Genomic DNA, 10,390 nt, shown 5'->3' with positions numbered 1-10,390 from the left:
GCCTCTGATCGTCAACAGCCACCAACTTAGACTCAACACCTTCTCTACCGAGACGTAGCCGACACTGGCGGTGAAGCATACGAACTTGGCGGCCTACTCCTATCCTTCTTCTCCTTCTCCCCCTTCTCCCCCCTCTCCTTATCCTTCTTTCCCAACCCCATAAACGACGTCGAGAAGCTCAGCTTTCTCGCCGCTCGTTTGAACGTCTGCGAACCGCTATGAGCGTGGTGCGCACCCTCCCCGCCTGGCCTATCCGCACGAGGACTCGCGAGCCCCGATCCAAAATGGACTGCACTACTCTCCTTGGTGGAGGCGCCCGTCCCAGGCCTACTACTCTCCGTCTCATATCCATATCCAGACCCATGCCCATGCCCATGATGACTCGGCACACTCGTCGAATTCGGGTCATTCGTCGACTCTGAGTGTGATTGACTCATGTTCGGCGGCGTCGTTGAAGGTCTCATCGGTGGTGAAGCCGGTACGGACGCCAGGCCCGGCGCAGGCGCAGGCGAAGCCGGTCTCGATCGACTCCCACTCCCCTGCTGCTGCTCCAAGTTCTGCTTCTCCAACGAGGCGTTCGACCGTCTCATGAACGGTAGACCCAAGGTATGTCCATGCACCGTCACGTTCATCCCCTGCGCGCTCCTCGGTCTTCGCCATCGGCTATGACTCCGACTCTCGTCCCTCTCTTTCCCATTCCCATCCTGAGCATCCGATTTCGCTGCCGTTCGTCCACGTTCGGCATCCTCGCCCTTCTGTGCGCTCCGAAGAGCAGTAAGGTTTCCTGGCTCAGACATGATAGGTGAGATAGGCAACGGAACGGATGGTCTTGCAGATCCTGACGATCGGACGGGTGCGCCGGCTGTAGAAGGTCGTGTCGGCGTGGTAGGCGTACGCGGGGTTCGCGGGGCAGAGGAAGATGCTGGTGAAGGTAACGGTGACCCATCCTGGTCGTTATGTTCTCTACGGCGAATGGCAGTGCTCAGTGAGGGTGCAGACTTCTTCTTATGCTCTGGACGGAGATGTGTTGTTGTTGGCGAAGGTAATGATGATGAGGTGGGAATGGGTATTGGGAGAAGACCGGCAGGGAGGGGCGGTACTGGTCGATGGTTAGACGCGGCAGTGGTGGAAGTAGAAGGTAGATGTGGCTGAGACTTTGAACTACCAGTTGACCCCAACGAACTCGACATGGCGCTGATGGTAGCCTCCAATGGCGGCGAATTCGAGATCCCGACCGAACCCATGGCTCTGGAGACCGTAGCGTGAGCAGGTATTGATATGGGCGGATGTGGAGGAGGTGAAGACACCGAGGTCGATGCGACTCGTCGTACAGGTGCCGCATTCGCCGTCGAAGGTCTCCGTCCCACCGTGCCCGACTTCAGTCTATCCTTGCTCCTCCCCTTATCCTTATCCAACAACGAGCCGAAGGGATCGGACCTCGACGTCCCCTGCGACGAAGTCGGTGACGCCGTACTATGCGACTCGAGATCCCTCTGCTGATGATGTGGCCGATCCTTCTCCTTCGTCTCCGCCTTGATGCTCCTCCGCTTGAACCACAAACTAGGCTTCTTATCCGGCTCCTTCCCCTTCTCCTTGACCTTCCCATTGACCTCCAGCTTCGGAACCGGGGGCAGATCACCCTTGTTCATGGTAGTCGTGTCCGGAGCGCTCGGCGCCGTCGACGGTCTCTTCGACGACGAGGAAGCGCCCTCGGTTCTACTACCCAACGACTTTCTTCCCTGAGTCGGACTCTTATCCACCGAACTCCTCCCCACCGTACTCGACGTCGCTCTCAATCCATGCAACAGACCCGAATGCGACTTCCCGTTCGACGACAAAGCAGGCGAGTTCAGCGGATGTGGAAGTTGTTGAGGGTGTGGATGTGAATGCGAATGCTGGTGTTGGTGTGATTCGGCCGTATGAGAGCCCGAAGAGGTGTTGACACTGAGCGCAGGAACGGAGATCTTGGGAGATACAGCGGCTGGGAACGCAGGCGTAGACGGCGCAGTCGCACTACTCCACGTCGTCTCACTCTCCGCCACACTCCTACTCTCATCTCCCAACCCAGGCGGAACAGCCGGCCCAGTCTCATCCAACGCCTGTGCCTGTGCTAGCGAATCCGACGTCAAAGCCGACGGAACAGTCACAGGGAATACATTTGCATTGTCGGTGACGGAGACGGGGATGGTGCTGGACGTGGGGAGCGGAGAGTCGGGTTTGATGCCTAGTGAGGCGGGGTCGAGGTCGACGGCTTGGTAGTAGAGGACGTAGGCTGAGCCGGAAGGAGAGTCACCGAAGTATTTGGGGATGTCGGATTCTTTGATGGGCCCTATTTTGTCGTCGTCGAAGACGAGCCAAGAGGTAGGACCTTTGACTATGGTGATGTAGTGGCCGTGATGCGGACCGCTATATGAATAAATTCCATCAATATCGTCCTAACGAACCGGAAATTGGGGGACGAAAGGGCGGTGCAATGGAAATATGGGAAGGTAGAAAAAGGGAGGGAAAGACTGACTTTCCGATATGCACAACGATAGCGAACAGCTCGTACAGCCGATCTGGGTCTTGAGCGTCGTCAACGGTGTTGAACAGTCGAAGTTCAAGGGGGAAAGCCACACGATACGCGAGCTTGATGTACTTCTGTACGTCGTCTTGGTATTTAAACCGCTTGAGGTGCAATGCAAGGACGTTCGGGAGTTTCTTGATCTTCATCCTACAAATACCCAGAAAATGGTATTCGTCGCCACCGCCACCCACCGCCATCCAAAATGCACCAATCAATTGTCAGTCAGTTGAGACACGCATCGAAGATTGATGAAACAGACGTTGGGGGACGAGAGAGATAGATGAAGACGAGGGTAGGGCGAGGTGTGAATGATAATAAAAACGGCGAAAGTGAAATTATTGAGACCATGAACACAAACGTACCGTTTCTCCGCCTCCTGAAGCCCACAACAACTATCGCAAAAGAACTTGTTCTTCTGACACAACATCTCGCTCGCGCTAAACTGCCTCAAGCATGCCGTCACGCTCGAGTTCTGTTCGATATCGATCGAGAGGTCGAGGAAGGATTCGTCGCGCGAGGAAACCTACACCATCGCCCATTATCCCCATTATCAGCACCACCAGCCAATTCCAACACCGAAAAAGCCGACCAAAAAGGAACATAGATAGCAGTGCCAAGGAATTTCCAAGAAAACATAAAACGGGTTCGGGGTCAGTATAACGCTCTGAAGATTGAGATTCTGATTGAGACCGTGAGGCGTAAACGACATCAGAGAATGGGACAGGGCCCGAATGCGGATTCCAGTTGCGTGTGATGCATCCCAGGGTCCCACAACGGCACCACCACCACATCAGAGTCACTCCACGCTCACACAACCATATCGCCCTGTTTAGAACATAGACCTTTACGATTGGACGAGATGAGGGCCTTAGGCTTTCTCTATGTCGTCCCCGTACATAATCCGCCCACAGACAGTGGATGAGATTCATCACGAGAGTGTGAAGTCCGTCCTCAGCGTGCGTACGTGGATGGATGAACCCTCCACGTCCGAACACACGTTCATCCCCCGGTTCAACCCAATGGTGCAGAACAGATCCACCGCAGTGCATTAAGCTTCGTCTCATCAACCGGGGACGCGTCGGGCCACATGACACAGACAAGAAGACAAACGAAGAGACAAGCGGACATCATCCCGGGACAACCGCTCGTCGAACAGCCTCCTACCTTGTGTGTTCAACCCCGCACAACATTCTGTCTGAGTCACTCTGTTTGCGTTTCGGGTCGCGCATCGCACGACACGGGGGATATGATCGTGGTCATGAACGTAGAATGAGAAGTGTGTGGCGCATAGGAGAATGGACCCGTGAAGGCCTTCAGCGCTGATGGACGGGCCGGGGTAGCCACACCGCAAAGGCAAAGTGTCTTAGGCAACGACGGATGCCATCGGCCCATTGACGAAAAGTGAAGGAGATCTGAGGCGGACGGATTCTGAGCGAAACACAGACTGCGGACGTAGAGGACGGGAGGCGGCCGCTAATGGCGCCGAGGGTGCAGGCGGCCACATAATCATCAATCAAGCTGGGGTTCCGCAGACGAAGACCCTAACAAATCCCTGCAAGCCAGGGACATGCATGACCCGCCCCGTCATATTGACTGGCACGATGAAAGGGTCACGATAAAACGGAACTTGCCCGAGGTCGGACGCATATCACAACAACGGGCCACACAGTGCAAGAAGTCGAGGACTCACCGTTTCACAAGTAAGGCAACGAGTCTCCGACGTCAGCACTCCTTCGAATAGCCGATGAACGAGGGTAGTATCGTCTTGAGATGAGCCTGTGCGAACTGTCATAGCAGGACCGGAGGAGAGTGTGGCTATGGATGCGGAAACTGGAGAAGATGATCGGCTTTTGCAACTAGATGGCTAAGATGACATGGACTCACGGTCTTCACCCTCACCATCCTTGTCCTTGTGATGCTCATCAACTCCGACCTCCTCTACGATCTTATTCAGCAGATAGTTGAGGAACTCGTGCGCGTCCTGATGCATAGTACTCCGGAACAGCTCATTGACCTCCTTGAGCTTGTCGATGAATGCGCGGGGAGAGACGGTGCCCCTGTCCATCGGGTTCTTGGAGATGAAAACGAATAATGACCGGAGTGCGGAGAATAAAGTAGGTGGTGATGGGGGGATGGAGAAGCCGAGGGAGGTGGGTCTGGGTGCGGCTCCTGTGGCAGAACCATTTCCGTTGAGACGTTCGGAAGCGACGGGCGAAGGTGAGAGCGCTGGCTGGGACGACGAGGAGAGGTTTGTGGGTGATGAAGAGTCCGTAGATTGGATGATGAGGTCCCGAAAGGGAGCGCAGAAATAGAGGGCTTGCAGGACGGAGTTGGCATAGCTGAAGATATTGATTAGTGAGCTGCAGCAACCGGAACGCGCGTAGCAGAACGCACCATGTATTCCCAAACTATTCCACAGATGTAAATCATCAGTAAAGGCATAGTATATATGAAGGACAACGCACGTTCTCCAGTCCGAACTGCTTGCCGTCTGCGAGGGAGGAGACAGGGAATTGTTGAGTTGCTTTCGGGGACGCAACGGTCGGAGATGGCTGTTGCTGGGCTGGGACAGCGAAGGATATCCAGCGAGCGGCCTTGGATATCGCCATGGTTCGCTCTCCAGCTCAGGGCCGTCGAGTCTGTCGTGTGAGACGATGGGCAGGGTACGTAGCCGACGTGGTCGACGTTGAGGAACAAGATGCAATAACCGCCAATTATCCAAACCTTTTCCCCCGCGCGCCGCCTACGCGGCGCAGCCCCAGCCGCTCGGTGCTCCTTCCGATCCTTACCTCGTCCCTTTTCGCTCATCGTATTCCCTCTTTTGTTCTCTTGTCTCCACTCTGAATGTCGTCACCCTTCCCAGCTGTTCTTACACTCGTTCTACCTGCTTGCTAAATATTTCTATGATTTTTGCGTCACAAAAATGACGCCGGCTTGGGTTGAACGAGGTTACTGGGCACTATTGAGTAAGATCAACGCGGGGCCGAGTGGCGGGAGTGCCTGTGCCAGTGTGCCTGGCTTCTCGGCAGCCTTGCTTCTCACCAACTTGGACCCGATGGCATGGGCAGCAGACCTCCTCCACTCCTTCTCTTCTTTCCTCACCAGCAAATCCTCGAAACATGAGTACATACGCGTCCGCAGAGCTCGAACAGGATGCGACCAGTCTGCTGATCCGCCGTTAACTCGCCTTCTTCCTTCCTCTGAATCTCCGGGAGAAAAGAAGCAACTTTGCGTTGATACCGACAGAACGCGTGTTTCTAGTTTGTTTTTATCGTCCCGAGTCCCACCACACACACATATTCCACGAACAGAACAGATATATCCTACGCTTCTCATCTTCTCGTTCGGCCAAGGTTGCTACTGCCCACTTCGGAAGCCGTAACGTGGGTATTACTTGCGTACTGGTGAGTATAAATCGCCCATCCTATAATTCACAATCTTCGGATGCGGGCATCCGAGTGGACTCCAACGATCCTCACTTCTCTTTGAACCTCCTCCATCGAACGTTTCTTCTCCTCTGGGACAGACCTTCCGTATACGAGACAAGTACGTGTTCCCACATGAGTCTGTTACAAATGACTTCCCATTTCCGGAGCTTTGCTGCGAAGGATCAGCCCGCCCTGTACTATCGGAGGATAGACCACTTAACGCTAGTGTTCGTCATCGCGCTCAGTGCCCCTTGAGTCATATAGGACTTATTGCCATTGGGCACAATGAGATCAGGTCAGGTCAGGTCAGGTCAGGTCAGGTCCCTTAGGGTGTACCTACTGGCAGCAGCCGATGATACAGATGACTGAACCTGACTGAACGCACTAGCGAAGGCACGCAAAACACGTATGTTCCTCGGCAGGTTAACGCACCGACGGGTGGCGCTCTAGCTCAGACTGCAAAGTAGTGGGTGTGGCACCCACGCCCACTGTCCGCTCGTGTCGGCGGAGATAATCTGTGGTGCGACTCACGCTGTGAGCGAGGACAGGCGAGGACACATCGTGTACGCTTTGAATCGAGGGTGCGCACCTGTCCAGATCTATCATCTCACACCCGTATCTGCTTTTCACATCGCTGTGATCAGCCACCATCGGCATCTTGAGACTTTGCTTTCGTGGGACTCTGCCTCTGACTCTGACTAATATCACTGTGGTGTGGGACTGTGCATGTGCATTGACAACGTTAACTTCGAGGTTGGGTCGATTTGTAGATCCTTAGGATTGCGTATCATTGACAAGATCAGATAAGTCGAGCCGTTTCGTTGAGCCTGCGCCGAGTTTGCTCATAGAAAGACCGCATGCGAATGGGATATGTACACCCAATTTAACCTTTCCGAAGTCCCAAAGTGTGCGTCATGCCGTCGAATAGTCCTCTCCTTACCATGGATATGGATGCGTGAGATCAAAAGGGTCGAGCATCCCGAGGGGTCATCCATCTTACGTTCGCCACAGTCCATTTGAAGGCACAATCCATCCATATTCTTTCGCCATCCACATCTATCTCCCTCCTTCCTTTGAACTTACTAGGGACTCACGATAACGATGAGCTACAATCCGTGTGCTGACTGATGGAGGCCGATGACTAGTGCTGTGGGGACAAGTAATACTCGACAATCCGACATGCCGACACGAACCCCATCGAGTCGTCGACGTCGGAACTTTCCTATCTATGCCCATCCCGAACCCACTTACCATTCCTAATGCATCGAGCCTTGAAGGCTTCATTCATTGTCCAGTCGCCGGGTAAAACGTTCCAGGAGTTTCGTGCCGGTCCTGTTGTACAGTGGGGCAAGTAGGTGCAGTATTTGTAAGTACCGAACTGTACTTATATGCAGCCCCAAGTAGAACAACTCGTGTCGAAGACGACGTCACTCCGATATTGCAAGGGCCGGAGCTAAATTCATTATTGCACATCCTTTTACAGTAGTCCCGACCCTGCAAGCAACCATATGTATGACGCTTTGACGCTTTGACACTCTGAAGTCGGATACTTACACCGTACAACACCGTATGCATGTAAAGCTCACAAGCAAGTATCGATATCCATCGGCGGTAGACAAAGGGATCAAACGAGCTCGAGTACCACCTTCGGCACTGTCAATGGGTGCTGAGTGCTGAGCAAAATACGGTACGGTGTTGAATATTGAGGTCTACATTCTGGGGTCGGAAGTCGTCCACAGCCAGGAGGTCCTTGTGACTTACGCAGGTTTATATCCTGTGCTGTTCGGTATATGTGTCGACCAAGGACACAGGAGGATCGTACGGAGGTACGTAGATGATGCAGACGCGGTGTTATATTTTATTTGATTGGTCGGTTTGGTTCGGTTCGGACTTTCTATCCTTTCTGCTGTCCTCGAGGCTGTAACGGTTGACTATGAGGGGTGGATAGTGGATAGGTGTGGAGGAGAATGGACGCGTAGCTGCCTATACCCTGAATACACCTTCCTTCCTTCCTTCCTTCCTGGACGATGACCTGCATACGACGGGGGATGGGTGGCGCGCACACACATTTCAAGCGCACCTCGAGCTCTTGACTTATGCATCCATCCATACCCGTGTATGATGAGCACCTACGACTGTGCTGATAAATAAACTCCTACGATTCTCGGTACCTCCGTCGGGACACTGACAGCACCAAGAAATGAAGAAACGTCAGGGTGGCGGAGGCGTAACGATGCCGTGTGGCGTGGTTGAGTCCCATCGCGCTGGTCCCATTCCTCCCCGCGCAATCGACCTTGCTGCATGGAAATTGAGCCAGAAACCATATCGAATTGATCTGTCTGTACAAAGGCGAAGCATATTACATGTGAAGAAACGACTGCGCCAAATATTTACAGCTATCACAATCGTAAAAGGTTGAGAACGAAAGTCCGTCTCTCTGTATGTATGTAATTACAGCTACAAAATAGAACGAATAATTATATGCCGGTGCGGGCTGCGAGCTGCGAATGCGGTGTGAAACGTCGACGAAAGCCCGGGGGAAAGGACCAGGACAGGGAGAGTTATATGCGATGCCAAAGCGGTGTCCATGAGGAACGAAAAGACAACGGACGGAAAAAAGGGCGAACGACGTGGACAATACTGTCCAACCAGCCGAGATGATCAAGCCATAACAGTAGTCTCCTCCTCCTCCGCGCCATCATCAACATCAATGGGTGATCCGGCGTCCGACGAGTCGCAACTGCTGTTCTTCGACGAACTCGGATGCTTCATTATAGTCAACGTCGACGAGCGCGACATAGACACGGCAGACAGTCGCGCTCTGTGCTCGGGGCCCCATTTCTCCCGGTCGGCGTCTATACGGTGTTCGATTCTGTCGAGGATGTCTTGACGGTTTTGGTCGTCCCAGAAACGGGTGATTATCATCTGTTTGATGAAGCCATTACACGTCAGATGTGGATTCGAGGAATGACGTATGATATGATGGAGATATAGATGTAGATGTAGATATGGAGATAGAGATGCGGGAGTAGGAGATGTGGCGGGAGTGGAAATGAGTGTGTGGGTAAGTGGCTGGCCGTGGCAAGAGTCGTGCGAATGATGAGGAGAAGGAGAAAGCGAGAGACGCACGCAAGCGACATCCAGGTCGAGAGCTTTGAGCATTTCTTGGAGGTGGTGTAGACGCACGCGGGTGGTGAGACTGAGAGCGGACTCTTTAGCGAGGTATTGAAGCTCGGTGTCGATGCTGGAAGTGTTCGTGGGTAAGTTTCGATTCTGAACATCAAAATGAAGGTGGGAAGGTCTTGGTGAGACGAGACGTACTAGTCGATGGCTTCATAGAGGACCTCGATCTCTCCTTCAGGTATATCAGGGTCAGAGCCAGTGAGACGAGCTTGACGCATTGGGGCTTCGTAGATAGCGTCGATGAGATTAGGAAGCATCGTCCGGTACTTCAACATCGTGTCAATAGTCTCGAGAAAGATCTGGGTATTTTCGTTGGAGATCATAGTGGCGAGACAAAGGTGGCGGGCAAAACTAGTACTAGCAAAGAGGACGGCGGGCGGTAATGGGAATTAGAGCAGGCTGGACAGGGATACGGATGTGTCTGATATTTATGTGGTCGTGACGAGCACCGCACCTCCGCAGATATATACCCAGAGGCCGTGGACATGGATCAGCCATCCCAACTCTTTCGGATCGGGCGTGTTTGCCACGAGTCGCGCAATGTCAACGCGCGGGACATTCTCTGCACAAATCAGGCCGACCCAACCGTGCCGCCGCTCCTTTTTCGGAAACCCGCAGATGCGAAGCGTCGGGTGCCAAGGGCGAGGCCCGCAACACGAACGTACCGGAGGTCGTTTCGAGGCCGTCGCGGGCAGTCTCGCTCAGCGGAGGCAGAATGCACGGACCTCAATCGTAGTCTCAGCCTGGCAGCTCGCTCCAAGGCCTCTGTCTAGATCGGACCGCAGGCTACGGAGAGGATACCACAATGAGAACCCGGATCAACAAGACGAATGAACACCGGACGTGCTGCGAACCTGCAAGGCCGTATGGGGCGCTCGACCAGCCGATGTTTCCACCCAGAGCGATTGAAAGCCGTCATGCGTCCCAGAGAACACAACCCGCTTTTGTCCAATATTTGCGGGAAGCTGCACCCTGCCAGCGAGGCTCACCGGCGCTTTGCAATCGACGTTTGAGCGCCAAACAAGGAAGCGTGCAAGTTACTCGAGGTGGTCATGCTCGGGTCGTAGACAAAGTGGCAGAGGTCAGAATAGGCAATAAGGTCCGTATCACGCTGCAGTCGGGCGTTCTACACCCGTTGTTCGAGAACGAGAAGTACAAAGAAGATGGCCGAAGAGAGATCAGGAGCTTGCGTGGAAGCGAAGCGCCTGAAGCA

At 53.8% G+C, this 10,390-nt stretch overlaps 2 protein-coding genes across 2 annotated transcripts; both read right to left on the bottom strand.

Moving 5' to 3' along the window:
- Positions 1 to 2,243: 2,243 nt before the first annotated feature.
- Positions 2,244 to 5,175, bottom strand: STEHIDRAFT_63060 (cysteine proteinase; the record flags this gene model as incomplete). Its single annotated transcript, XM_007307212.1, has 8 exons — positions 2,244 to 2,406; positions 2,516 to 2,713; positions 2,929 to 3,089; positions 4,257 to 4,351; positions 4,451 to 4,722; positions 4,807 to 4,905; positions 4,961 to 4,974; positions 5,032 to 5,175. Coding segments are annotated over 8 exons (1,146 nt in total), but the record flags the coding sequence as incomplete, so codon positions are not given.
- Positions 5,176 to 8,386: 3,211 nt separating this feature from the next.
- STEHIDRAFT_123712 (uncharacterized protein) lies at positions 8,387 to 9,505 on the bottom strand. The gene is made up of 3 exons (XM_007307356.1): positions 9,316 to 9,505; positions 9,124 to 9,238; positions 8,387 to 8,919 (listed from the first exon to the last, which is right to left on the bottom strand). The coding sequence occupies exons 1-3, from the start codon at positions 9,498 to 9,500 to the stop codon at positions 8,656 to 8,658; spliced, it is 564 nt and encodes a 187-aa protein (XP_007307418.1). The 5' UTR covers positions 9,501 to 9,505; the 3' UTR covers positions 8,387 to 8,655.
- Between the last annotated feature and the right edge of the window lie 885 nt (positions 9,506 to 10,390).

This window comes from Stereum hirsutum (assembly GCF_000264905.1).
Source record: "Stereum hirsutum FP-91666 SS1 unplaced genomic scaffold STEHIscaffold_13, whole genome shotgun sequence".
Lineage (NCBI taxonomy): Eukaryota > Fungi > Basidiomycota > Agaricomycetes > Russulales > Stereaceae > Stereum > Stereum hirsutum.
Note: the sequence above shows the minus strand (reverse complement) of the source record. Positions and strands in the feature narration are given on the sequence as shown.